Here is a 24670-nt window from a genome sequence, read left to right on the forward strand (position 1 = left end):
GAACAAGAATCTGTGCAAGCGGATTAGCCCATCCCAGCGGTCCTGGATAGACTGGCCGCTGGGGTATTACCTCTAAGAGAATAGGTTGGGGGGGTGCCAATGGCTGCTGCATGTGCCACAGTACCGTGTTGTCGCTGAGCGCATTCTACAAACTTGCACAATGTGCAGATTGGGCGAAATTTTCCTGAACCTTTGAGTTGAGCTGCAGTACTTTTAGAGCGCAAATCTGCAGATTGTGCGCACTTTTGCTCGATCAGCAGTGAGATTCAGTTGTACTACACCTCTCTTTGTTATTGTAAGCTGTTATGTGGTCCAGTTCTGGCTGAAACACAGTATCTAGTGTGTGTGGACACGATAAGAAGAAGATTGTAAGCTTTCTTGTGTTTAGATTTGGAAATAAAGTTCAGTTAATAATAATTATTTTCCGAACGAACATGACAGTACCAGAGTGTTTTGACCTTTTCATCTTTCAAATAATCTGATTTTGTTTGTAATAAATATCCAATTCCGTGTGTGGCGTCTATTTTTGACACAAAGTACAATGTAGTGATATTTCACAGCACCTGCCAATACACTTGTCTGCTTTTGTTGATCTCTTGTCTCTGTTTCTTTGTACTTTTGTCCTTGGGCCGTCCACCTGAGCCCCAATGTTGGCCCTGTTTTCTTCTTCTTTTTTCAAGAATGTTTTGTTGCTGTACTTTTCGCTAAAAAAAAAAAAAAAAAGGACGTAAGATAATTTTAAAGACACTGGGCATTATTGGTTGCCAAAGACCAGTCTTCTCACTGGGTGTATCTCAACATATACATACAATAACAAACCTGTGAAAATTTGAGCTCAATCGGTCGTCGAAACTGTGAGATAATGATGGAAAGAAAAAACACCCTTGTCACATGGAGTTGTGTACTTTTAGTTGCTTGATTTTGAGACCTCAAAGTCCCTGTCTCAAACCTCATGTTGAAATGTTGTAAATTGCCATTTTATTGGATACATTCCCACTTCGAAATTTGTCAACATCAAAACATCCTAGATCACATCATTTCGGTATTTAAGAATGTTTGTCCATTCCTGACATTTGATGAAACTCAATCAAGGCAGGCCTTTAACTGACCCTAATTGACTTGTGGACAAATTCTGGAGGATTACATAGGCACAGTAGTCTGAACTATGCAATCAGTAAACTTTTCAACTTTTTAAGTTATTATATTTTGATATACAAAATTAAAAAAAACTGTGCTTTTGTGTGTCGTGCAATGCACATAAAAAAACCTCAGTGCACTATAAAACAGAAAAAAACACTATTGTTATTTGTTTCATTATTTTCCATATATAAGTTCATTTGGTTTAAAGGAAGTTATTGGTAATTACTCAAAATAATTATCGTCATAAAACCTCATTTGGTAACGAGTAATGGGGAAAGGTTGATAGTATAAAACATTGTGAGAAACAGTTCCCTCTGAAGTGAATTTGATTTTGAGACCTCAAGTTTAGAATTTGAGGTCTCGAAATCAAGGTTCTGATAGCACACAACTTCGTGTGACAAGGGTGTTTTTTTCTTTCATAGTAATCTCGCAACTCCGACGACTAATCGAGCTCAAATTTTCACTGGTTTGATTTTATGCATATGTTGAGATACACCAAGTGAGAAGACTGGTCTTTGACAATTACCAATAGTGTCCACTGCCTTTAAGTAATTGCTTTGTATGCATGTGTGAGTAAGATTACCCGATTGATATTAGGGAAAATCCTCCGATTCCTGTTTGAATCCTCAAGTGAGATATTCTTGCTTTTACAGTTGCGTCTTCTGTGAATTCCACACCTTCATTTCCCCACATCTATTGTATAATGTGCCAAGACAGTCTGAATGAATTAACCGACATATTGCTAGGGTTGCTGTATTGGACATATTTTGTCCCTTAGGGTCTTTATGTATGGTCAATATCATAAAGTCTGTATGCTGACGTTTTCTGCTTGTAGCGGCCTTTGGCACACGTGTTTGTAAGTCATTACCTCTGATAAAACAAAGCAATAGGCACATAAACGTACCTGGGGATTATTTAAAGGCAGTGGACACCATTGGTAATTTAATACTCAAAATAATTATCAGCACAAAATCTTACTTGGTAACGAGTAATGGGGAGAGGTTGGTAGTATAAAACATTGTGAGAAACATCTCCCTCTGAAGTAACATAGTTTTCGAGAAAGACGTAATTTTCCATGAATTTAATTTCAAGACCTCAGAGTTAGATTTTGTCACAACAAGGAACGTGGGCTTAAAGACACTGGACACTATTGGTAGTTTTTAAAGACCAGTCTTCTCACTTGGTGTATCTCAACATATGCATAAGAAGCAATGGGCTTTTGAGGCTGGTTCCAAATGGTTGACCACAGTAGTCAACCAATTGTCAACCAGCCTGGGTTTGAGTGCAAATGGTAAAAACTTGAACTTGCCCCAAGAAGGTTAGTTGTTTTACACTGTTAGAAAGTAATAAAGAACCTCAAGTTTTGTCTTTTGAAGTAAGAGACAAGAAGCTTAGATGCTGATGAATTGGAAACCGTTTCATCAAAAATCTTACTTTTTGATTCAGTCGTTCGTTTGTTATATATATAATTCAACACACCCTGTGGAAACATGCCTCTGATGTAAATGCATTCCTTGAGAATGTCTTAACCTAATATTACAGCATTCCATGACTCTCCTAGGGTTTCTACAAACTCTTTGACAGACACATTTCTTGACAACATTTTCTGAATAGTGCCCTGCAAATGAGTCTGTTTGCACATTAGTTGATGGACTGATGGATGTTACTGTTGCAGTTTCCATGCTTTATGTATCGTGCAATGTCAAACAATGTAGAGTGCTTTTTTAGTTTGTAGCTTTTGTCGACGCGATCCTTATTTTTTTTAAGTGTTTTTTTCTCCCATGTGGCTTGAAATGCATTTGAACTGGGCTGAATGGAGTTTGGATTATTCTGAAAGGCACTGTACACGTTTTATAATTGTCAGAGACCAGTATTCTCAATTGGTGTATCCCAACATAAAATATGCATACAACATTATCTGTGAAATTTTGCCTCGATCGGTCATCAAAATTGTGAAGATTTTGCCTCAATCAGTCATCAAAATTGCAGGAGAACAATAGCAGAAAATACACTTCTTTGTGCTTTCAAATGCCTACAAAAAATAATAAAGGCCTGAAGTCTTTAGTTATTTGAGTGAGAGATGTACCTCTTTCTAAAAATAACTGTGTTTCTTCAGAGGGAGCCTTTTCTCACAATTCTCTTTTTTTTTCAACAGCTCTGCATTGCTTGTTACCAAGAACATTTTTTGCTAACAATTATTTTGAGTATGACCAGTATTGTCCAGTACCTTTAAGGAGTTTGCATATTTGTGGCTCAGTTATGCTTTACATCCTTTGAGAGATACTCTGACCCAGAAAATGTGTTGTTAACGAACCAACGACATTAAAAGAGTTGATGATGACAAGATTTTAGCAATCGAACACAATTGACATTTCATTGGTCTGGGTGGGTGGCTTAACATGTAGGTCAGCACAATTTGACTGGTCAGTAGTTGGCGGCAATGCCTTGTCTCTTCTGTTTTGGCCTAGATGGGTGGCTAGTCCGTAGGGCAGTAGTTCAGCACCATGACTGTGGACATTGTTTTGAAACATTCCTTCCTGTGTACATGGTGTATATTGGCTAGGATTGGTTGCTAGAGTGTAGGGCAAATCATTTAGGTCATCACAATTGACTGGTCAGTAGTTTGCGTCAATGCCTTGTCTTTTGTGGATTGGCAATGATGGGTGACTAGTCCGTAGGGCAATAGCTCAGCACAATTGACTGGTCATTAGTTTGAAACATTTCTTTATAATTTTTGTTTTGGCCTGGATGGGTGGCTTGTCTGTAGGGCAATTCATTTAGGTCAGGAGTCCGGGCCACAGCCTTGTCTCTTGTGGATTTGCCTGGATGGGTGGCTTGTCTGTAGGGCAAATCTTTTAGATCAGCACAATTTGCTGGTCAATCCATCACGCTTCTGTCTCAGCACTTACATTAGTTCACCTGGGTCAAGAGAAGCAATTACAGTTAAGTGCCTTGCTCAAGCATACTAAGAAGTGTCATGACCAGGAATGGAACCCACGCTCCGATTTGAACTTGTGTGCGATGCAGACGATCGTTTGGCCAGAACATGCCAGTGCACACCCCAGAAAAGCCTCAGTAAATCTATCAAATCAGCAGGGCTTACCCTTAACACTAGCCCCGCGTACACTGTCTAGTATACAAATATTGAGTGGCTCAGAGTGGAATTTTTGCCTCGTGAAATGGAACAGTCAAAATTTTACCTTGCGATAATATTCCTTCCATTCCACGAATTAAAGCCACTCAATATTTGTTTTATATAACTGACATATAGGTCCTTGTCGTTTGATGTATTTTAAAAGGAGAACATTATGAAAAATCACACAAATTACTGACAACCAAACATCATATAGCGCCGCGTAGCGGCAACAATGCACAAATCGGATCACAACCTTTTGCACAGGTGCTCCTTTGTTTTAGCAGCGGCGGCGCGGCGGCACTGTACTGCTCAAAAACATTGGGAACAAGGATGATCCTAACTGTTGAATGGGAAATGCTATTCCCCACGGGCGAATAGGTCTTTTTGATCGCCGGTGCGGATGGGAGTAATAGTGAATGTCACGTGAAGTAAGTTCCGCCAATCAAATGACAAGGATCTGTATGTCAGTTATATAATAAAAACTGATGCAGGCTAGTAAACACCACCTCGCAACTTGGCAGAGGGCTACTAAAAACTGTGCAACCTCGTATTTCTTCCATTCAGATGTGATTAATACATTTTTTTAATGTGTTCATTTATTTTGGAGTGTCACTTTATTTGCCTTAAATACTGGTTGTGATTCAGCTACCATTAAAGGAACATGTTGCCTTGAATCGGTCGAGTTGGTCTTTGAAAAGCGTTTAGAACCGTTCGTTATAGAATGCATATGATTAGAAAGATATTTAAAAAGTAGAATATAATGATCCACACAAGTATCACTCAAAATTGCGTGATTTTCTTTTTACCTCGTCGACATACACGGTCGGCCATTTATGGGAGTCAAATTTTGGACTCCCATATGGCCGACCGTGTTAGTTCGCAAAGCAAAAGGAAAACCATGCAATTCCGAGGCAAATGTGTGTGGATAATTATATTCTACTTTTTAAACATCTTTCTAACCATATGCATTTTTATAACAAACGGTTACAAACGCTTTTCAAAGACCAACTCGACCGATTCAAGGCAACGTGTTCCTTTAATGCATCAGAAAGAGCAAAACCTGAAGTTCATATCTCCAACAGTGATTTGAACATAGAGCTTTATGATTTCACTTATACCCCTGGACGCTTCGTCAATGTCTCTGATGCGGAGAGTCAGCATCAATTTTTTTGCCATGGAATAATTTTACATCCTTTGACCTACTTCGTGCTTTTATTGTCAACTTGATTCCCCCAAAACCAGTTATTCAGTCTACTTGTCGCACTTCAGCTTTAACAATCTTGTTCTTTTGCGTGTGCATACATAAGATGCGCAATTTAGAATGTCCTGTCGTAAATTGTCTATTCATTTGATCCATGCATTTCAAATTTGCAAATTTGCGGGGATAAAGAATATTAATTTTGGTAGTTACCCATACACCGATGTGTGTTAGCACTGTATACTCAGTACTTTCCCGAGTCCTGTGAAAAAATACCAAAGGCATGTTACTCTGGTGGAAAAAATTAATATTTTAAATTCCCCACTTGGCCGAACATGTACTTGAGGACTTGCAAAGTCTAGCCAACTATCTTCCGGTTCGCTGTCTGTAATTGTTTGCAAGAACCTGTTTTAAAATTGTTTCATTGTTCAACCCTTGCTTCTTTTGACTGTTTTCTGCTTCTCTGCGGTCACTTCTTTGAGTCTGAATGCTGCTATTTCTCCAGGGAAAAGTCTGACAAATTGTGATAAAAACGGCTGAAATGTTCATTAGTTCCTACATGTAATTGTGATGTACATGTAGGTCAGCCCTTTGACTTGATGAATGTTCCCTACTTTTTTTCCAAGGAGTCCTGGGGCGGATTGCATTACAACGGTCTTAGTCAGCAGTCTAAGACCAGTCAGTTATAGCCGGCTATCTGCCTTAGACGGTCTTAGCTTAGTCAGTTATTAAGCCTGTTGCAATAAGCCGGTCTAAGATAAGTTGGCGAAAAGTAATGAAATACGAACAAACGTCCTTTAGCACTCTGCAGGCACTGGGAAAAAAGGGAAAAAGTTGTCTTGCTCATTTCTCAAAAAATAAAAAGCACCTGATCAAGTACATGTAAGGGAGCCTACATGTAACTCCCATCATTATCTTTCAGTCTGTAATATGCGATATCTTAAAAAAAAAAAGAGAAAAAAAATGAGATTTTCACATTAAAAATAGGCTTATCATAATATACACATTTTTATTTTTTAAACAATCAAACGGGTCCAGAAACCAAAGAGTTCCCTCGAAGGGGAGTTTTTTTTATTTTCTTCAGTTCCTAAACTAGACACATTTCTGACAGTCCAAAACTTCGTTTGTAGCGGCTGACTGTCCTCTGTGAAAAAAAATTCTTCTATCTCTTCCCAGGTACCATAAGATGACTCCATAGTTCTGTTTCAAAATGAATGATTAATGAAGTTTTCAACAAGATATTCTGGAAGCGCTAAATGTCAGGGTTTGGTTCTTTGGATTATTGCCCTCGTCAAAGTAATCCAGAGGGGATTAGAGTAATCCAGAGAGGATTAATTGTGCCTAAGATTAATATTTTGCTGCTTTTTATACGATTGTTAAGGTAGTGCGGTTATTGAATTGATAAGGTGATGTTATTCTACTGCCTTTGGGGTGTGAAGATGACTTTATGCAACAAACATATTTTGTTAATTCTTTCTTTCTTCATCATCTTTTGAGACGTGGGAATAAATACCTTCGCTAGAGTACCTGGAAGTTTGATGAATTGTCGTACATGTAGCATGAATAATTGCTTTGAACAAACTTGTTTATCTGACTTAAAATGTTACAGATATTCATGTTTTATTGACAAAGACCTGTATGTATGCATAGTGTACATGCAACTGGCCTACGTATACCTCATGGGGTACAGAAGAGATGTTAAAGCAAAGATTATAGAGCACCGCAAGGCGCAAGATGCGGAACTGAAAATTTATCTGTTGTTGGAACGTGAAATCACATGGGCGCCACTTCAGCAAGTGAATGTTTTGTTTCCCATTGATAGGAATGGTCATTGTCTGCACTGATCTGCACTGATCTACTGTTGTATCAAAAGAGTTACTTGCCGAAATGGCGTCCACTGGGATTTCACATTTCAGCCCAAGTTCCCCATCTAGCGCCTTGCGACGCTTTATAAACTTTGGTTGAAGACACAAACCTTTGGTAGTTGTCAAAGACCAGTATTCTCACTCGGTGTATCCCAATACGCATACAAAAACAAATCTCTAAAATTTTTGACTGAACTTGTCATCAAGGTGAATAGAGAATGATGAAAGAAAAAACACCCTTGTTGCACAAATGTGTGCTTTCAGATGCCTACAAAATGCTTCAGACCTGGGGCGGATTGCAATAAAACGGTCTTAGTCAGCAGTCTAAGACCAGTCAGTTATAGCCGGCTATCTGCCTTAGACGGTCTTAGATTTAGTCAGTCATTAAGACTGTTGCAATAAGCCAGTCTTAGATAAGTCGGCGAAAAGTAATGAAATACGAACAAATGTCCCATAATACTTAGCACTCTGCAGGCACTGGTGGTACGGCATTGTTGTTATTGCTTTGGTTTAAATCATCGGATATCAAATCTGTGAGTTGTATCATTTTTACTTTTGGGAACATACATTTATGATACAATCACCTTGATCATCATCATAATGCCTCCCATGGGTGTAATCTATTTCTAAAATACAATCTCATCCTAGAGCTTTGTATCAAATCATCTACAACTAACATATGTTGAGATACACCAAGTGAGAAGACTGGTCTTTGACAATTACCAATAGTGTCCAGTGTCTTTAAACCAAACACAACGAGACATTTTACTCCGGTGGGATTCAAAACTCTTTGTATTACATGAGGATCAGACACTGCCTCTGTTTAACTTTCAAAGCGATCAGAAAAAAAAATGAGGAAATTATCAGGCAGGAAATGGAAAGAAAATAAACAGTTTTGAATATTTGGCTTTAGTTTCCAAATCTCCATGGAGTGTGTTTGTCTGACTTGAAGGCACTAGACACTATTGGCAATTACTCAAAATAAGTTAAGCCTCTGAAATAAAAACATACTTGGTAATGAGCAATAGAGAGCTGTACAGTACATACATTGTACTGTATGTATGTATAATACATTGTGAGAAACGGCTCCCTCTGGCTCCCTACTTCATAACTCAGAGCAGGGCTTGATTCTGGCGGGAAAATCCTCAAGACTCCTGACCAGAAATCTGCGATCTTCAAATAAATCCATTCTGACTCCCCCAGTTATCAAAACCAAGTCGTACGGTTCCCGCGCTTTCCAATATGCAGCAGTTCAGTTAAGGAACAGTCTTCCAGAGGTTGTTAACCAGGCTGAGACATCAGAACAATTCAAAACCCGGTTAAAAACACATCTGTTCCTTTTACAGCGCATAGGAACATCACGGTGATATATGCACTATATAAGAATGGTTTTTATTATTACTATTATTAAAATGTTACTTGAGCAATATTTCTTTTACAATATCAGAATCAAAATGAATTGAACAAGCACTTTTTTTGTCCTATACGTTAAGTGCACTTTGATACAGATATTTAGCAGAATTGTAGTCAAAATGTTGTCATAAAGATTTTAAACAATTAAAAAATACAAGACCATTCGGCTTGTCTCATCATGAGTTTACTGGCTTGACGGTAAAATCACTGACCTCAGTGACTTTACTCTCTAAAAAAGAACACTTCAGAAAACCGATGGCTTACCCCTTTAAAGACACTGGACACTAATGGTAATTGTCAAAGCCTAGTCTTCACAATTGGTGTCTCAACATGTATGCATAAAAGAACAAACCTGTGAAAATTTGAGCTCAATCGCGAGATAATAATGAAAGAAAAAACACCCTTGTCACACAAAGTTGTGTACTTTCAGATGCTTGATTTCGAGACCTCAAATTCTAAATCTGAGGTCTCAAAATCAAATTCATGGATAAGTACTTCTTTCTCGAAAACTACGTCACTTCAGAGGGAGCTGTTTCTCACAATTTGTTATACTATCAACCTCTCCCCATTACTCGTTACCAAAGAAGGTTTTATCATAATAATCATTTTGAGAAATTATCAATAGTGTCCACTGCCTTTAAAACACGACCATTTACTAGGTCTTTTTAAGATGAGACATCTTAGTTTGAGGATGTCAAGTGAGGACTAGAGGGAGATGCTTCATTATTGACAGGGAGAGGGATAATTCCAGCCCACAGGGATCACTTAGATCTCATAATCTCGCTGTAAGACATCGAGAACGACTGGTAAGTACTTCAGAGACTGTTGGTTTACTTGCAGTGGAGGCATCTTTAGAAATGACTTGCCGTCGCTTAATGGTTCAAGTCTGGCTACAGGCTGGACTAATGTATGATACTCAGGCCTGATAATTAACGGAGGCAACAGAGGCGGTTGCCTCCATGCCCCTGGTCATTGCCTTGGTGCCACTGAAATGCTACAGTTCCTCATAGGGCGCCCAGTACAAAATGCCCCGGTGCCCTTGCCTTTTCTAAAACGAAGCTTACAGGCCTGGATACTCACACAGAAATAGTATAACTTGGCCAGTTAGAACAAATTCCAGCTATTCACCACTCACCCAGGGCTGTATGCTTCGTTTTTGAAAAGGCAAGGGCACCAAGGCATTTTCTTCTTGGTAAAGGGCACCCTATGATGAAATTGCAAATTTGTACTGGAGCATTTCAAGGGCACCAAGGCAATGACCAGGGGGACACGGAGGCAACCGCCTTCGTTGCCTCCGTGAAGTATCAGGCCCGCTCACCATCAGACAACGATATCAAAAGACAAGCAGTGCTTATTGTTGATTTTTGTTTAGCATCATAACAAAATTCTTCCTACAAAATGAAAATGCTGAACATTCAAAAGGTGTTTCGAACCCACACATCTCGATGACTTTTACCACCAGAACTTTTGCTCTATGTACCACCCATGTAGTAGTTCAAGAGCAGGACAGTTTGTTTCAGAACTGAGAAGTCTTCCAAATTCCCCCAAAAAAAATTGCAATCCTTGTGATGGTAGAAGTCATTTGTCATAAGGTCTGTCAGTTGTCTTTTGTTTGCCTTTTTTTCTGGTGGCAGTAGTAAATTTCCAGTTGTATTTGTTCTCACTTGTTCTGGTGCCAGTTCTAAATTTTCAGTTGGCTTTTGTCTGGCTTTATTCTAACAACAAAAGTCAATTGTTAGTTGACTTTTGTCTGCCTTTATTCTACAAACAACAGTAATTTTTTCAGTTGGCTTTTGTCTACCTTTTTTCTGAAAACAGTAGTCAGATTTCAGTAGTTTTCTGACACACATGTAGGCAGTCAATCATCAGTTGTTTTTCTGCCTTTGTTGTGGGTAGTGTCAGTGGTCAATTTCAGTTGTTTTTTGTTTGCCTTTATTTTCTAACAACAGCAGTCAATTGTCAATTGTCTTTTGTCTGCTTCTCTCCGCGTTGTAATTAACAATATGTTATAATTAAAAATATAAAAGTCTTAGAGCGAGGGAGGCATGGAAGAAATGGATCAAATAGTAAGGTCCAACTGCTTAAACGTGAAGGTCCAAAAGAAGGCAAGAAATCAAAATGGTGTTTTTTTTTACAGATGTGATGAAAAAAAAACCTTTCATCCTACCAATTTCATGTTTATGTTTTGATAAAACAAAGAACAATATTCGTGGAGGGAATTTCGTCTACAGAACCCCTTGTGTGACATTTCCTCTAAAATCCCTTGTGTGATATATATTTCCTCTAAAATGAAGTCATAATTGGAAGAATGTATCTAAAAAATCTAGCCCCCCCCCCCCCCCCCCCCCACCGAAAAAAAAGAAGTTGATTTAAATGTTAAAACCAACATTATGGACAATTTGCTAACAATTTTGTACAGTTTTTCTCGTGGCTGTAAAAACAAATGTAGCCCACATGTTTACAAGTTTGTTATTTCATGTATAGTTGTTCACACAAAACATGAACACTGTATGTGACTGTTTAATTACAGCTCTACCTATCCGGTACAATACCTTTGCCGGTACAAGAACTGTTCAAAAACAAATTGTCAATTACACTGGAAAATTGAAGTTGGCCACACGGTTTGTTTAAACAAGATGCAATTTAACCTACTTGCATCTTTTGGCCAACAACAGGCTGTCCTGTACATGCATCTTAAAGGCACTGGACATGTTTGGTAATTGTCACAGACCAGTTTTCTCACTTGGTGTGTCCAAACTTATATGCATAAAATAACAAATCTGGAAAAATTTGGATTCAATTGGTCATCAAAGTTGCAAGGGAATATTGAAAGAAAAAACACCCTTGTTCCACAGATTGTTTGTTTTCTAATGCCCAGTGAAAGGCTTTAGCTGTGTCTTTTATCACTTAAGTGAGAAATTACCTCTTTGGCAAAAAAAGCGCGGGAACCGTACGACTTGGTTTTGATAACTGGGGGAGTCAGAATGGATTTATTTGAAGATCGCAGATTTCTGGTCAGCAGTCTTGAGGATTTTCCCGCCAGAATCAAGCCCTGCTCTGAGTTATGAAGTACCATGGACATTTTTTTCAGATTATTTTCCTCAAAACTAAAACCTGCAAATCTTAAGAAATTAAGATTTATTAGTGCACTGTTTTATACTTTTTAATGTGTGCATTTATACATTATAGGTACATGTAGGTCCTTTAAGTTGGTAAGCAGCAAAATGACATGACATTTTTAAGATGCTAAATTTTGGGGATTTCCCTAAAAAAAAGCTCTGCCTTGAGAATTTTCCACTGGTAACCTAACACTATGTGATCCTTTTTAATAAAGACTAGCGGGATGCCGCGCTTCGCGCGGCACCCCGCTAGGATATAAAAATCATTTACACAAATATTTCGAAATGTGGGTGAGGGTGTTATACGCCTCACTCAATATTTATGCATGGCGTCATAATTCTAACCCAAAATGAAGCTATTTCGCACGTCCACCACTACTTGCAGTGGCTGTACCCACCTCGTGTCACGTACCTTATGCATCTAGAAACTATAAGGCTCCCCCGTGAGCCTTATAGGGGTCTAATAAGTTGGGCCTCCCTAACGTTACACGTTTTTCAAATCAGCGTTGATAGGTGAAACTGACCGTTAGCCAGCAATAACTAAAGTTTCTTTTGTACTACACTACCAAAACTTTCTCCACACACTCAATATACATTCATAATGCTTGATTTCCTTTTTAAAAATTTCGTCAAAAATGACATTTTTACGTCCCACGATACATAGCGTTGCTACAGCACTATAAGTAAAGCGAGTTTTTGGAACATGCTGTGTGCCACAAATCTAATTTATCTACTGTTTTTTTTTCCTTTTTTTTCGGGGGGGGGGGGGGGGGGGGGGGGGCGGGGGCGGTAAGAGCGTAGGCCTCTTTTTAGTTTATTCTCATCTGAATTGGTCTTGTAAACTTTCTGGTCAATAGGCTGCATGTATAACGGGAGCACTTAACGTGAACGTCAAAAAAGTGTTTTGCAGGCAGAGATGCCAAGTCCAGAGGCCAGCTATGTGTGAGATTTTTCAAAGCTCAACCCCCATCCCCCCGGAAAAAAATTGCCAGTTTAAGAAGGCCTTTTTAAATCGCCGCCCAACTTTTTTTTTTATCAATAAATAAAACAATGTGAATGTGGACAAAAGGTGTTTCAAAATGCATCAAAAGCCTCCTCAGAATAATTAAAACTCACTTGAGGTACACAGGAGATGTTGATGGTTAATGTGGAGGTTCGATTGTGTCAGATTATATCCTTCCAAACTTGAAAAAAATAGACTAAAAATGATGTCCAAAATCAATCGCTCACTTCTTCTGCCTGTTGTGTCTTCGCTAGTGGAGCGCATTTCAACGAATTTGCTAAAAGAATCGGAACAAACTTGTGCGCAATAAGCGTTTTGCGCTCTGCCGAATTTGAGCTGAACCTACTGGATGAGCAAAAGCGTGCGCAATCTGCATATTTGCGCTCTATTGGACAAATTTTGTACAAAAAATGTCGTTAATTTTTTTTCCCCGATCTCGCCCCAATAATGGTTGATGTGCGTGTGAGCGTGAGACAGAGCCCAAATGCGTGAGTCTCACTCCTAATGCGTGAGACTTGGGAGGTCTGGTTTTTTTCTATTTTTTTATTGTCACTTTGGGCTTATTGCATCTCGCGAAATTTGAACGACAAACGACACAATTTCTGACCGCGTTCATGTTCACGCTGCTCTAGGAACAAACCTCCATACATCCCATATCTCTGGAACCCTATATCGTACAAACTAAATAAAAACGATAAACTCGTCCCCACTCCATTTTCTCTAACTTATTTCACTTTCAGAAAGCATGTCAAGTCATGTTTAAGGTTTGTTACGTCCAGTTTGGGTCAATAGACAAACTCCTAAAAATGTACCCCATTCAGCCGCACGAGGTCTCTTTTGTTAATATTATCTCCATGAGTAACCTACCCGACGGGCCGATGGCTAAATTAGCCTTCAAAATGGATTTGGCAAAATGTACATTCTGAGACCTGACCGACACACTGCTCTAACCAATTTTGTGAATGGACTTATTCAAAAGGAAACTTAATGTCGTTTTGCTTAACAACTTTGACCAAATGCAAAGCAAAGTTCTTTTTTTACAGCTTCAAAACATGCCTTTGACGTACGTGTATAAGTTTCACCATAGAGTAAGGAATGGTTTCACAATTCTACCTCCATGGTTAAACTCTGAAACTGCAACATTATACCTCCATGAACAGACCGTATTCTAAAACGTAATTCATGTACCCATTTGAGTTTACTGGCAAAAGGTCCAAGGTCGCCACCCACTGTCAACCTAAAGTGGTCCCACGGCGACCTTCTTCACCAAGCAACAGGTGGCCTGTCTCAAACCAGACAACACACCACTCACAATACACTGACCAGAATGGCTCTTTGTGTAAGGCCCCCCCCCCCCCCTCCAACCCCAAAATGTTATTAATTGTAAAGTTCCCTTAGACACCTTCCAACCTATAGCCGGCCCTACCCAATGTTTCCAAATTATTAAGCTTCCGTTTGATCCCAACCTTGTTCATCATGATAATTCTCACGCCGTTTGGAAGTGAATGCTTTTTTATAAATATTATCCATTTAATCTTTTCAACAAATGAGTCACCCGCAGAAGGATTTCTAGGAAGTCTGATAACAACGTCGACCAGTGGTTGACACATGGTCGCCTGCGAAACATCAATCTACGGTACTTCATCCATTCAATGCAAATTCGGTCAAATTCGTGAGATTGTTTCGGGTTTGTCCTGGCACCCAGCCTCTTCGACCCTTTCGACCCTGCGCGACAATGAATGAACCAATCCGGAGAACCATGCTTAGTACAACACGAAAGTAACCTGACCAAAAAGGGCGGATCGAATGGCGGGTGGGCGGTCAAGGGGCAATGAATGAACCAATCCGGAGCACCATCTGCGAAACACTGTCCAATGAGTCACCTGTCAGAAAGATTTCTAGGAAGTCTGGTAACAACATCGACCAGTGGTTGACGCACGGTCGCCGCCCAAACTTCCTCCAATCACATGACTTGTAAGTGCGAGTTTGGATCCGGGTTTTGCAGACTTGCAACCCGACGTCTGAAACCATACAAACGTATTGAATTCCACACAAACAACCGTGTTGGATTCCACAAGGATGCCATACCACTGGACCTTCTAATTTTCAATCCAAGATGGCGCAGGTTACGCTTTTAATAGTATAGATCTGATTACTTTACATGTGGATCAAGTTGTTGCTGGAGCACATTACAGTTCTTATCCATGTTCGTAAAAAAACACAAAACAAAACGTGATATTGGTTTATATTGGAACTGCCTGGTTGCCATGAGAACCATCAGTCGAGGCACTGTTTAAAAAAGTGTGTGGGTCAGTAGTCATTCAAGTAATGAAGACGTCTTATAACGGGAGAATTATTTACTCCTTGAAATGTGATCCGATATCTTAATGAAAAGTCACCAAGAATTGCCACAAGCCTGATGAGAGGTACATTTTCCCATGAATATGTGTAGAGGTATTTCGGTCTGCTGCGAGGGAATTATTGTGTCCTTAAAACCATTGGATACTTTCGGTAAACAGTGTTGTCCAAGGCCCACACTTTGTGTACCACAACTTCTATATCAATAACAAACCTGTGAAAATTTAGGCTCAATCAGTCATCGGAGTAGGGAGAAAACAACGGAAAACCCAACCCTTGTTTCCGCGCGTTTCGCCATGTCATGACATGTGTTAAAAATAAATCCGTAATTCTCGTTAACGAGAATTTATACTGTTTTGCTGTTTTCTCAAAAAGTAAAGCATTTCATGGAATAATATTTCAAGAGAAGTCTTTCACCATTGCCTTCTGTAAACCCTGTAAGTTATTTGTAAATCTGTGAACTTTTATTTTTTTTTCTGAACCGAAAGGGTCCAATGGCTTTAAAGAAGATTAGGGTTTGTTTCTCCAAGAATAAAAAAAATCTTGATTTGTTTTTTAAGAAGGCAAATTATAGATCTAAGTTAGAATTAAAATAAGAATGAAGAATAAATGCATGTGGTTTCAATGGTTTATAATGGTCGGAACGTCAGGTGATTATCTTTCTTTGTTTGCATTTATACCATGTACATGTACGTAGGTCCTTTTGGTTGGTTAGCAATTTGCAACATCTCATTTTTTTTTTCTCAAAATAAAATGAGGAATACAAACACCTAATTGTGAATTTAACATTTCAGGTGCATAAAAATGGCTTCAGCTGAAGTATTTCTTATTTGGGTGAGAAATTACCTCTTTCTCAAAAACTATGTTACTACAAAGAGTGTTGGTTCTCACAATGTTTTATACTATCAACAGCTCTCCATTGCTCGTTACCAAGTAAGTTTTTTGTTGCTAACAATTACTTTGAGTAATTACCAGTAGTGTACTGTGCCTTTAAAAGATTATTCCTTGCAGAATTATTAATCAAACCTTGTGACGGGCAACGTTTAAAATTAATGACCCAAAAATTATTCCAATAACAATTTCCCTCTGTGCTATCCCTATTATAAGTCTACGCTTGAAGCGTTCACCCAGAATAATAAATATTAAATCTATAAAATAAAAAGTGATTTCCAGAGATTAAAGTCAAAGCTAAGGTCTGGCTGGCCGACTCTTTACGAGATGCAATCACTTTACTCCGGTGTTCGATCTCTTTGAGGTACCCGGCAATCTAGTAATCAGTAGGGTCGTTGAGTCGACAATAAAGCTAATCATAAATCATCACTGCTCCACTAAATTACTTCTCAGTGATTTCAGCTCGGTAAACACTAAGTGAAATTAGCCCACAGCAGGAGCGATGGCCGAGATCTCAAACATCCTTCACTAAGTACAGTGACACTGAATTTTATTTTGATTTGGGTATGTTTCTCTATGAATCGTACGTACATGTAATTGGTATTAACTCAACAAATCATTGTGTACTGCTCCACACACTAAGTTCCACCCACTTGGTGTGGATGCTGTTCCATCCACTTGGTGTGGGCGATGTTCCACCCACCTGACGTGGGAGCTATTCCAACCACCTGGTGTGGTGTGGGTGCTATTCCACCACTTGGTGTGGGTGATGTCCCACTCACTTGGTGTGGGTGATGTCCCACTCACTTGGTGTGGGTGTACAAGCTCCAACCACTTGTGATGAGTGATGTACCACCCACTTTGTCATGTTTGTGTGGGTGTTGTTCCACCCAGTTGGTGTGGGTGTTGTCCCACTCACTTGGTGTGGGTGATGTCCCACTCACTTGGTGTGGGTGATGTCCCACTCACTTGGTGTGGGTGATGTCCCACTCACTTGGTGTGGGTGATGTCCCACTCACTTGGTGTGGGTGATGTCCCACTCACTTGGTGTGGGTTCTGTTCCACCCAGTTGGTGTGGGTGTTGTCCCACTCACTTGGTGTGGGTGATGTCCCACTCACTTGGTGTGGGTGATGTCCCACTCACTTGGTGTGGGTGATGTCCCACTCACTTGGTGTGGGTGATGTCCCACTCACTTGGTGTGGGTGATGTCCCACTCACTTGGTGTGGGTGATGTCCCACTCACTTGGTGTGGTTGATGTCCCACTCACTTGGTGTGGGTGATGTCCCACTCACTTGGTGTGGGTGATGTCCCACTCACTTGGTGTGGGTGATGTCCCACTCACTTGGTGTGGGTGATGTCCCACTCACTTGGTGTGGGTGATGTCCCACTCACTTGGTGTGGGTGATGTCCCACTCACTTGGTGTGGGTGATGTCCCACTCACTTGGTGTGGGTTCTGTTCCACCCACTTGGTGTGGGTGATGTCCCACTCACTTGGTGTGGGTGATGTCCCACTCACTTGGTGTGGGTGATGTCCCACTCACTTGGTGTGGGTGATGTCCCACTCACTTGGTGTGGGTGATGTCCCACTCACTTGGTGTGGGTGATGTCCCACTCACTTGGTGTGGGTGATGTCCCACTCACTTGGTGTGGGTGATGTCCCACTCACTTGGTGTGGGTGTTGTTCCACCTACTTGGTGTGGGTTTTGTTCCAACCACTTGGTGTGGGTATTGTTCCACCCACTTGGTGTGGTTGCTAGCTGTTCCACCTACTTGGTATGAGTGCTGTTCCGCCCACTGTCATGTTTGTGTGGTTTCTTTTCCATAATATTGGTGTGGGTGCCACCCACACGGGTACTGTTCCACCTTATTGATGTGGGTGTTTCCAAATAACAAACGTTGTGTGAGGTACATTGTGCATGTACATGTATGTACCCCACCTGGAATGGGTGGAAGAGTGTTCCACCCATCTGGGGTGCATGCAGGTACCCTCAAAGGCTTGGTGCCATTCCAACACCCAAACAGGCGCCGTTCTATCTCTTTTAGGTGCAGACTGTTCCACAATCTAAAAACATAAGTGCATGAATGGCAGGGGCAGAATTTGAACCCATCACATTCTGGATGACTTGACAACCAGAACTGATGAAGAGATCCCAATTTCAATAGCTCTTTTTTGTTCGTCTTGAACTTTAAACTTATCTTTTGATATTGCTTTATGCAAGAAGAAGCATAAAATTTCCTTCATGACCAACAATTATCATATGAAGTGGTAAAAGATCAATTCTAGAACTTTATTTGCGAAGAGCACAGACCTAATAAAAATGATTTCCCGGGTCGGTTCTTCACTCGTATAATGACATTTAACCAATGGTGTAAACTGCCTTTGAGGCTTGCAAGACAAAAAAAAATATGTGTTTTATTTTATAAATCTAGTTCACTGCGCTTTTTGGCTTTCCCCGGGACACAATGAATTTCTCAGAACCCCTGCGAGGGATGAAGTAGTCCCTTTTATGTCGCAGCGCTTTGTTTTTATAAACCTTCGTTCCTCGGGGAGTAGACATAGAAGCTTATGCCCTCGGTCTGTCACTGCATCTCAGAGTGACAATTAAAATATGGATGACAAAATTTGTATATCGTCATGACAACTGGCTATTTTCAAGTATATGATGGGAGGATGCTGTTAAAGGTACTGGACACCTTTGGTAATTGTCAAAGACCAGGCTTCTCACTTGTTGTATTTCAACATATGAAAATTTGCACTCAATTGGTCATTGAAGTTGCAAGAAAACGATGAAAGAAAAAACACCCTTGTTTGTACAAAATAGTGTGCTTTCAGATAGGAATAAAAGGCTTTAGGCCAGAAGTCTTTTATTATTTTAGTGAGAATTACCTCTTTCTCAAAAACTACGTTACTTCAAAGGTAGTTGTTTCTCACGATGTTTTATACTATCAACAGCTCTCCATTGCTTGTTACCAAGTAAGTTTTTATGCTTATATATACATGTACACGTATTATGAGTTATTAACAAATGTGTACAGTGCCTTTAAGCTGTCGAGGTTCAAGTAAAAAGAGAAGATGTTCTCTGATAGAGGGAAGAGAATCCTCGAGTGGGAAGAAGATTAATTAGCTCATGAAATATGCATCTCAACTTAAAGATGCTATGTCAGATTTTTGACCGATTTGATGGTATTTTGATGGGGGTCGAGAAAGTTACAAGCTTTCATTTGAGCCATTGCTAGAAAAAGTCCGCCAATTATTAGTAGCAGTGAAATAAAGTGCTCAAAATTATTTTCTGTCAGGATCCCGACAATATATCACGTGACCAATTCTTATGTGTTGTATAAGAAACGTTTTAAATTTTTGTCATGGTTCCTGACCATTAAAAGTAAAACTTTAACTTTTTTTTTGTTAGAGTGGGTGATACTCTTTGAAATACCATTCACTCAAAAGAATCTATTTTTTAATGTTTGGGGCAAAAAATCTGACAGCATCTTTAAGGGAAGAAATCTCTAAGTAGGATTTGAAACTTTGCATAGTGTTATTAGGTGAGGTTTGCTGTCGCATTATGTGTAAATCTCTTTTTTAGTAGCGTTTGTTCTGAAAAGAACCGATGGGTGACAACTCAACGTTTCAATCAGTATGTTCGGATCATCTTCAAGACAATGATCGTCTTGAAAAAATCTCTGTTGTTTCAGGTTAAAGTTATTGTGGGTTTGTTTAAATTTTGACTTCACAGCCCCTGAGTTGAAGTGTGTTTAGGAACTTTAATTAAATTCAACAGTAGGCCTATTTAAAGCCATTGGGCCCTTTCGGTACAGGAAAAAAAAAAGTTCACAGATCTACAAATAACTTACAGGGTTTACAGAAGGTAATGGTATAAGACTTCTCTTGAAATATTATTCCATGAAATGCTTTACTTTTTGAGAAAACATTAAAACAATATCAATTCTCCGGATTTATTTTAAACACATGTCATGACACGGCGAACGTGCGGAAACAATATATAAGTTGTGATACACGAAGTGTGGGCCTTTGGACAATACTGTTTACCGAAAGGGTCCAATGGCTTTAAAACTTCTGCAGACATTGTCAGTAATGCTTCTCAGATTCAAATGTTGATGATATATTCCATAACCACATTACTTTACGGTGAAATAATTCCCAAAATGTTTTAATACTACTGAAAGCTCCTATACTTCTAACCAAGTAAGTTTCAATCGTCATTTTAAGAGTGATGACCAAACATATTCCTTTCCTTTAAAGGATTTGGGTACTTTTTGTAACACAAAACACAATGTCCACAGATGTACACTAAACTTACACAGTTTGAAGATAATGATAGTAGAAAGCGTACCTTTAAATATTAGTTGCTGAGGTGCTGTAGTTTTTGAGGAATGGGTAAAACAATGTCATGAAAATACGTTTTACCATGCTAAAATAAGTTTCGTCTCATCATAACTGAGACAAAAATTATTTTCATGACATTGTTTTACTCATTTCTCAAAAACTACAGCACCTCAGCAAGTAATATTTTCAGGGAAGCTTTCTACTATCATTATCTTTAAACTGTGTACGTTTTAGTTCTACAAAAAGTACATAGACCCTTTAAAGGGACATGAGAGAAGTCTGGGGATTTATTGGGCATCGTTGAGCAAGCTAGGAAACCCAAGCAAACATTAAAAAATATACTTTTTTTTTACTACGTATACAATAATCAAATGTATACACTCCCTTTAAATGCTATTCCTGCAACCTCCCAACAAATCCACGAGTAGCTTGACTAGGGATAGGATAATCGAGTGTGACTCAAAGTCTGGATAATTATCAGGCTTCGCTGAGCAAGCTCGGAAACCCAGGCGAACATAAATACATTTTTCATTACGCTCTAAAACCTTTGTGTCAAACATTATTCAAGTTTTCTACCGTAAGATATTTCAATTGAATATATCAGCGATAACCTGCAGTCATTCGAGAGAAGAAATTAAACCATTTCTTCTCCCTGAAAGTGACAAAGTGCATTCTACGTGAGTGGCAGTACCTTGGGGAGTGGGCAAGGCGTAGAGTAAATTCAGCCAAGTAGGTTTGCCAGACGGCTGGAAAGCAAGGAAGATGGTCGAAGAGCCAAAGCTGTTTCAATATGCCGTTGCACTCTCGTGCTCATACATGTATCCACACGGTCGTACGCCTAACAGGTGTGCACCCTGAACTAATGCATTTTGTTGCTAATATTTGAGTAAATTATATGATTGTTTATGTAATCCTTCTTCTTCAATACGTCCTCTCAGGATGGAAGTTGATGGGGGGATCTGGGGGGTGAATACGGAAGCGATTGCTTCGTGACTTTGGAAGGGAGTTGAATACGGATATATTGATGGATTGTCTCAATTGCGCTTTGGAGTTAAGAGTAATTTCTGGTCACGCTGGTGTGTCTTAGGGGTAGTTTATGATGAACCCGCAGGCTCACAAAACGATTTTGAGGAGGGGTGGGGTGGGGGTGCAAATTGAAGTCTTGGGAAACGATTGCTTTCGGACTTTTAAAGGGAACTGAATACGGGAACATGTAGATGGATTTTTTCAAATCAGTGTGTCTTCAAGCTCATTTATTTTTTACTATTTTGAGGAGGGGAGACTGGGTTAAAAATTAGTTTGTGATAACCTTCTTACATGTAAATGAATAAACCTTCAAGCTCAAATATTTTTTCAATTTTGAACATGGGAGTGGGGTAATTGTTGAAGTCTTCGGAAACGATTGCTTTGGAATTTTTCGAATGGCATTGAATTTGGACACATAAAGGGATTTCTCAATTGCACTGTGGAGTTAAAAGCAGTGGACACTATTGGTTATTGTCAAAGACTAGCCTTCACAGTTGGTGCATCTCAACATATGCATAAAATAACTAACCTGTGAAAATTTGAGCTGAATCGGTCATCAAAGTTGTGAGATAATAATGAAAGGAAAAAACACCCTTGTCACACAAAGTTGTGTGCGTTTAGATGGTTGATTTCGAGACCTCAAGTTCTAAACCTGAGGTCTCAAAATCAAATTCGTGGAAAATTACTTCTTTCTCGCAAACTACGTCACTTCAAAGGGAGCTGTTTCTCACAATGTTTTATACCACCAACCTCTCCCCATTACTCGTCACCAAGAAAGGTTTTATGCTAATAATTATTTTGAGTAATTACCAATAGTGTCCACTGCCTTTAAGAGTAATTTCTGGTGCTGTCTTGGGAAAGTTTATGACGAACCTTCAGGCTCAGATAATTTTTACAATTTTGAGGAGGGGGAACTGGGGCAAAACTTAGGAAACGATTGCTTCATCAGGGCTTCCGAAAGGGATTTGAATACAGATACAGTTGATTTTCTTGATTGTTGTGTGGAGTTTGGAGCTGTTTTGTTAATGGTAGATAAATGAACCTTCAAGCTCGGACATTTTTTACTATTTTTTTGTAGGCATTCGCCCAAAAGCTGTAAGCCTTTTTGAGGTATGGCGGACACAATTTTACAACACTGTAAAGTTGTGGTAAATTTGTGCGTATTGACCATAGAAATAGAACGTATGTTATTCAGTGAAGTGCGCATTTTAGGCGACGCGGCGTTTACACGTAAACCTAATGGCCACCAGTTTGGTGAGCGTAGCATCAGTCGCGGCGTGTGACGCGTGCGTATCACGTCCGCCATACCTCAAAAAGGCTTATTAAAATTTTACTTTTTTTTTTTTTTCCATATCTTCTTTATTCTCCCGTTTGTACCATCTTCTTTATTCCCCCGTTTGTACCATTTCCATGAGGTTTTGCAAAAAGTAAAAGGTCTGACAGACTTTTAACTTTGCATGTACTTACAAGCACTTGTAGACATTGCATTTTTTTAGATAAAATATTGTTTATTGGATAGGAACTGTACATTCACAGTATTATTTTGTATCCATATATTTTTGTGCCATTACCTGAGTAGCAAGCGTGCCTATTTCCAATTACTAGAGAAGCATGCAAGCATGACATTTGTCCATTGAATTAATTAACAGGCCAAGTACTTGTGCCCCCTTCCACTTCCTGCCCCTTCCTCCCCCCCCCTTTCCTCCACGCCCATGGGTAATGCGTACACGAGGGCTGAACTGCCCGTCTTCATCTGGTCAAGCACTGTTGTGTTGATTCACAACCTTGACAATTGCAATTGGCTCTTGAGAAGTTTCGCCTGATCGGACCGAGCGAGTCGTCTTGCTTGGGAAGTAGCGTCGAGGCAGAGGGCTGTACGGGGAATTGCAATATAATGCGTAATGGATTTGTAGCAGGGACGCTAGGGTGATGGGGGTTAACACCGTGACTAGAATGCGATATCTGGCTAGAGTTGCGACGTAATCAAGGCAAGTGCTTCAATCGACATGCTTTGCCGGGGCGGGTAGGTCTGTTGCATATTCTGTCCATGACATCTTTATAGGAAAAGAGTTTGTTTGCGATTGTGAAAGGAAGAAGAAAACATGTTGCAAATTTTGTTTGTGGTGAAGTACACTATTGGTAACTATTCATCATAATTGTTAGCATAAAACCTTCCTTGGTAACGAGCAATGTAGAGTTGCTGAGTATAACACATTGTGAGAAACGCCTCCCTCTAAAGTGACATTGGTTTTGAGAAAGAGGTAATTTTTTCACTCAAATAATAAAAGCTTCAAGCCTGAAGCCTTTTATTATGCATCTGAAAGCACACTGATATGTGCAACAAGGGTGTTTTGTTTTCTCTTGCAACTTTGGTCACAAATTGAGTCCTATTTTTCACAGATTTGTTATTTTATACATGTTGGGATACATTGTACATAAGTGACTGGTCTTTGACAATTACCAAACGAGTCCAGTGCCTTTAAGTTCAGACAATGTAGAGCGGTCATTAAAAGTGACTTTTTAAAGTTAAAAAGGATTGGACGGATGTAAGTTGGAGGACCTCGGGGGGAAAATGACAACCCCAATCCTTTGAGGTTGAGATTGTTTTTCTGGATTGGGTGCATGTGGGTAGGAGTGGGTGGATCTAGGTAGGAGTGGGCGGACCTCAGGGAAATCCGACTTGACAAAAAAGTAGGTGACTCAAAGTCATTTCACGGAGGTTCGTGTCTTCCGAGTCAATATCCCATTAAGTTCTTCGTTCTGATGAGTTGTTCTCTGCCCCGCATTAATTTTGCAACCCTTTTTGATTGACCAACTTTTTTTTGCTTCGCAGGTTGCGACAGATTCCTCTGAAGTTCACCAATCTACCGATGCAAGCCAGACAGTGTAAGCTGATTGGTCTAAAGCCGCCGCCTCCGTCGGCCAATGAGGGCGCCACACTGCCTGATTCTGATTGGCCGGGTACTTCGGTTGATAAGATGCTCGAGCTGGTGTCCAATAAGAAATTGATTGCTTCAGTGCAGGTAAAACATCTTATTTTTTGATACCGATTGATTTTGAAGTCACCTAACTTCAAAATGTTTGCAAAGAATTTGATTGATGAGGATATTTCTGCTCCTGAAGTGCTGGGCCCAATTTCATAGAGCTACTTAAGAGGAAAGAAAGTAGCTAAG

General features: G+C 39.7%; 1 protein-coding gene across 2 annotated transcripts in view; it reads left to right on the forward strand.

Annotated features, from left to right (window-relative positions):
• LOC139946718 (RING finger protein 17-like) overlaps positions 1–24670 on the forward strand; it is a 227792-nt gene that overhangs the window by 127402 nt on the left and 75720 nt on the right. For both annotated transcript variants that reach the window (XM_071944371.1, XM_071944372.1), the window contains exon 34: positions 24331–24520. In XM_071944371.1, coding sequence (XP_071800472.1) covers positions 24331–24520 — 190 coding nt within the window. The remainder of the gene's footprint in view (positions 1–24330; positions 24521–24670) is intronic.

Source organism: Asterias amurensis, chromosome 14 (assembly GCF_032118995.1).
Source record: "Asterias amurensis chromosome 14, ASM3211899v1".
Classification (NCBI taxonomy): domain Eukaryota; kingdom Metazoa; phylum Echinodermata; class Asteroidea; order Forcipulatida; family Asteriidae; genus Asterias; species Asterias amurensis.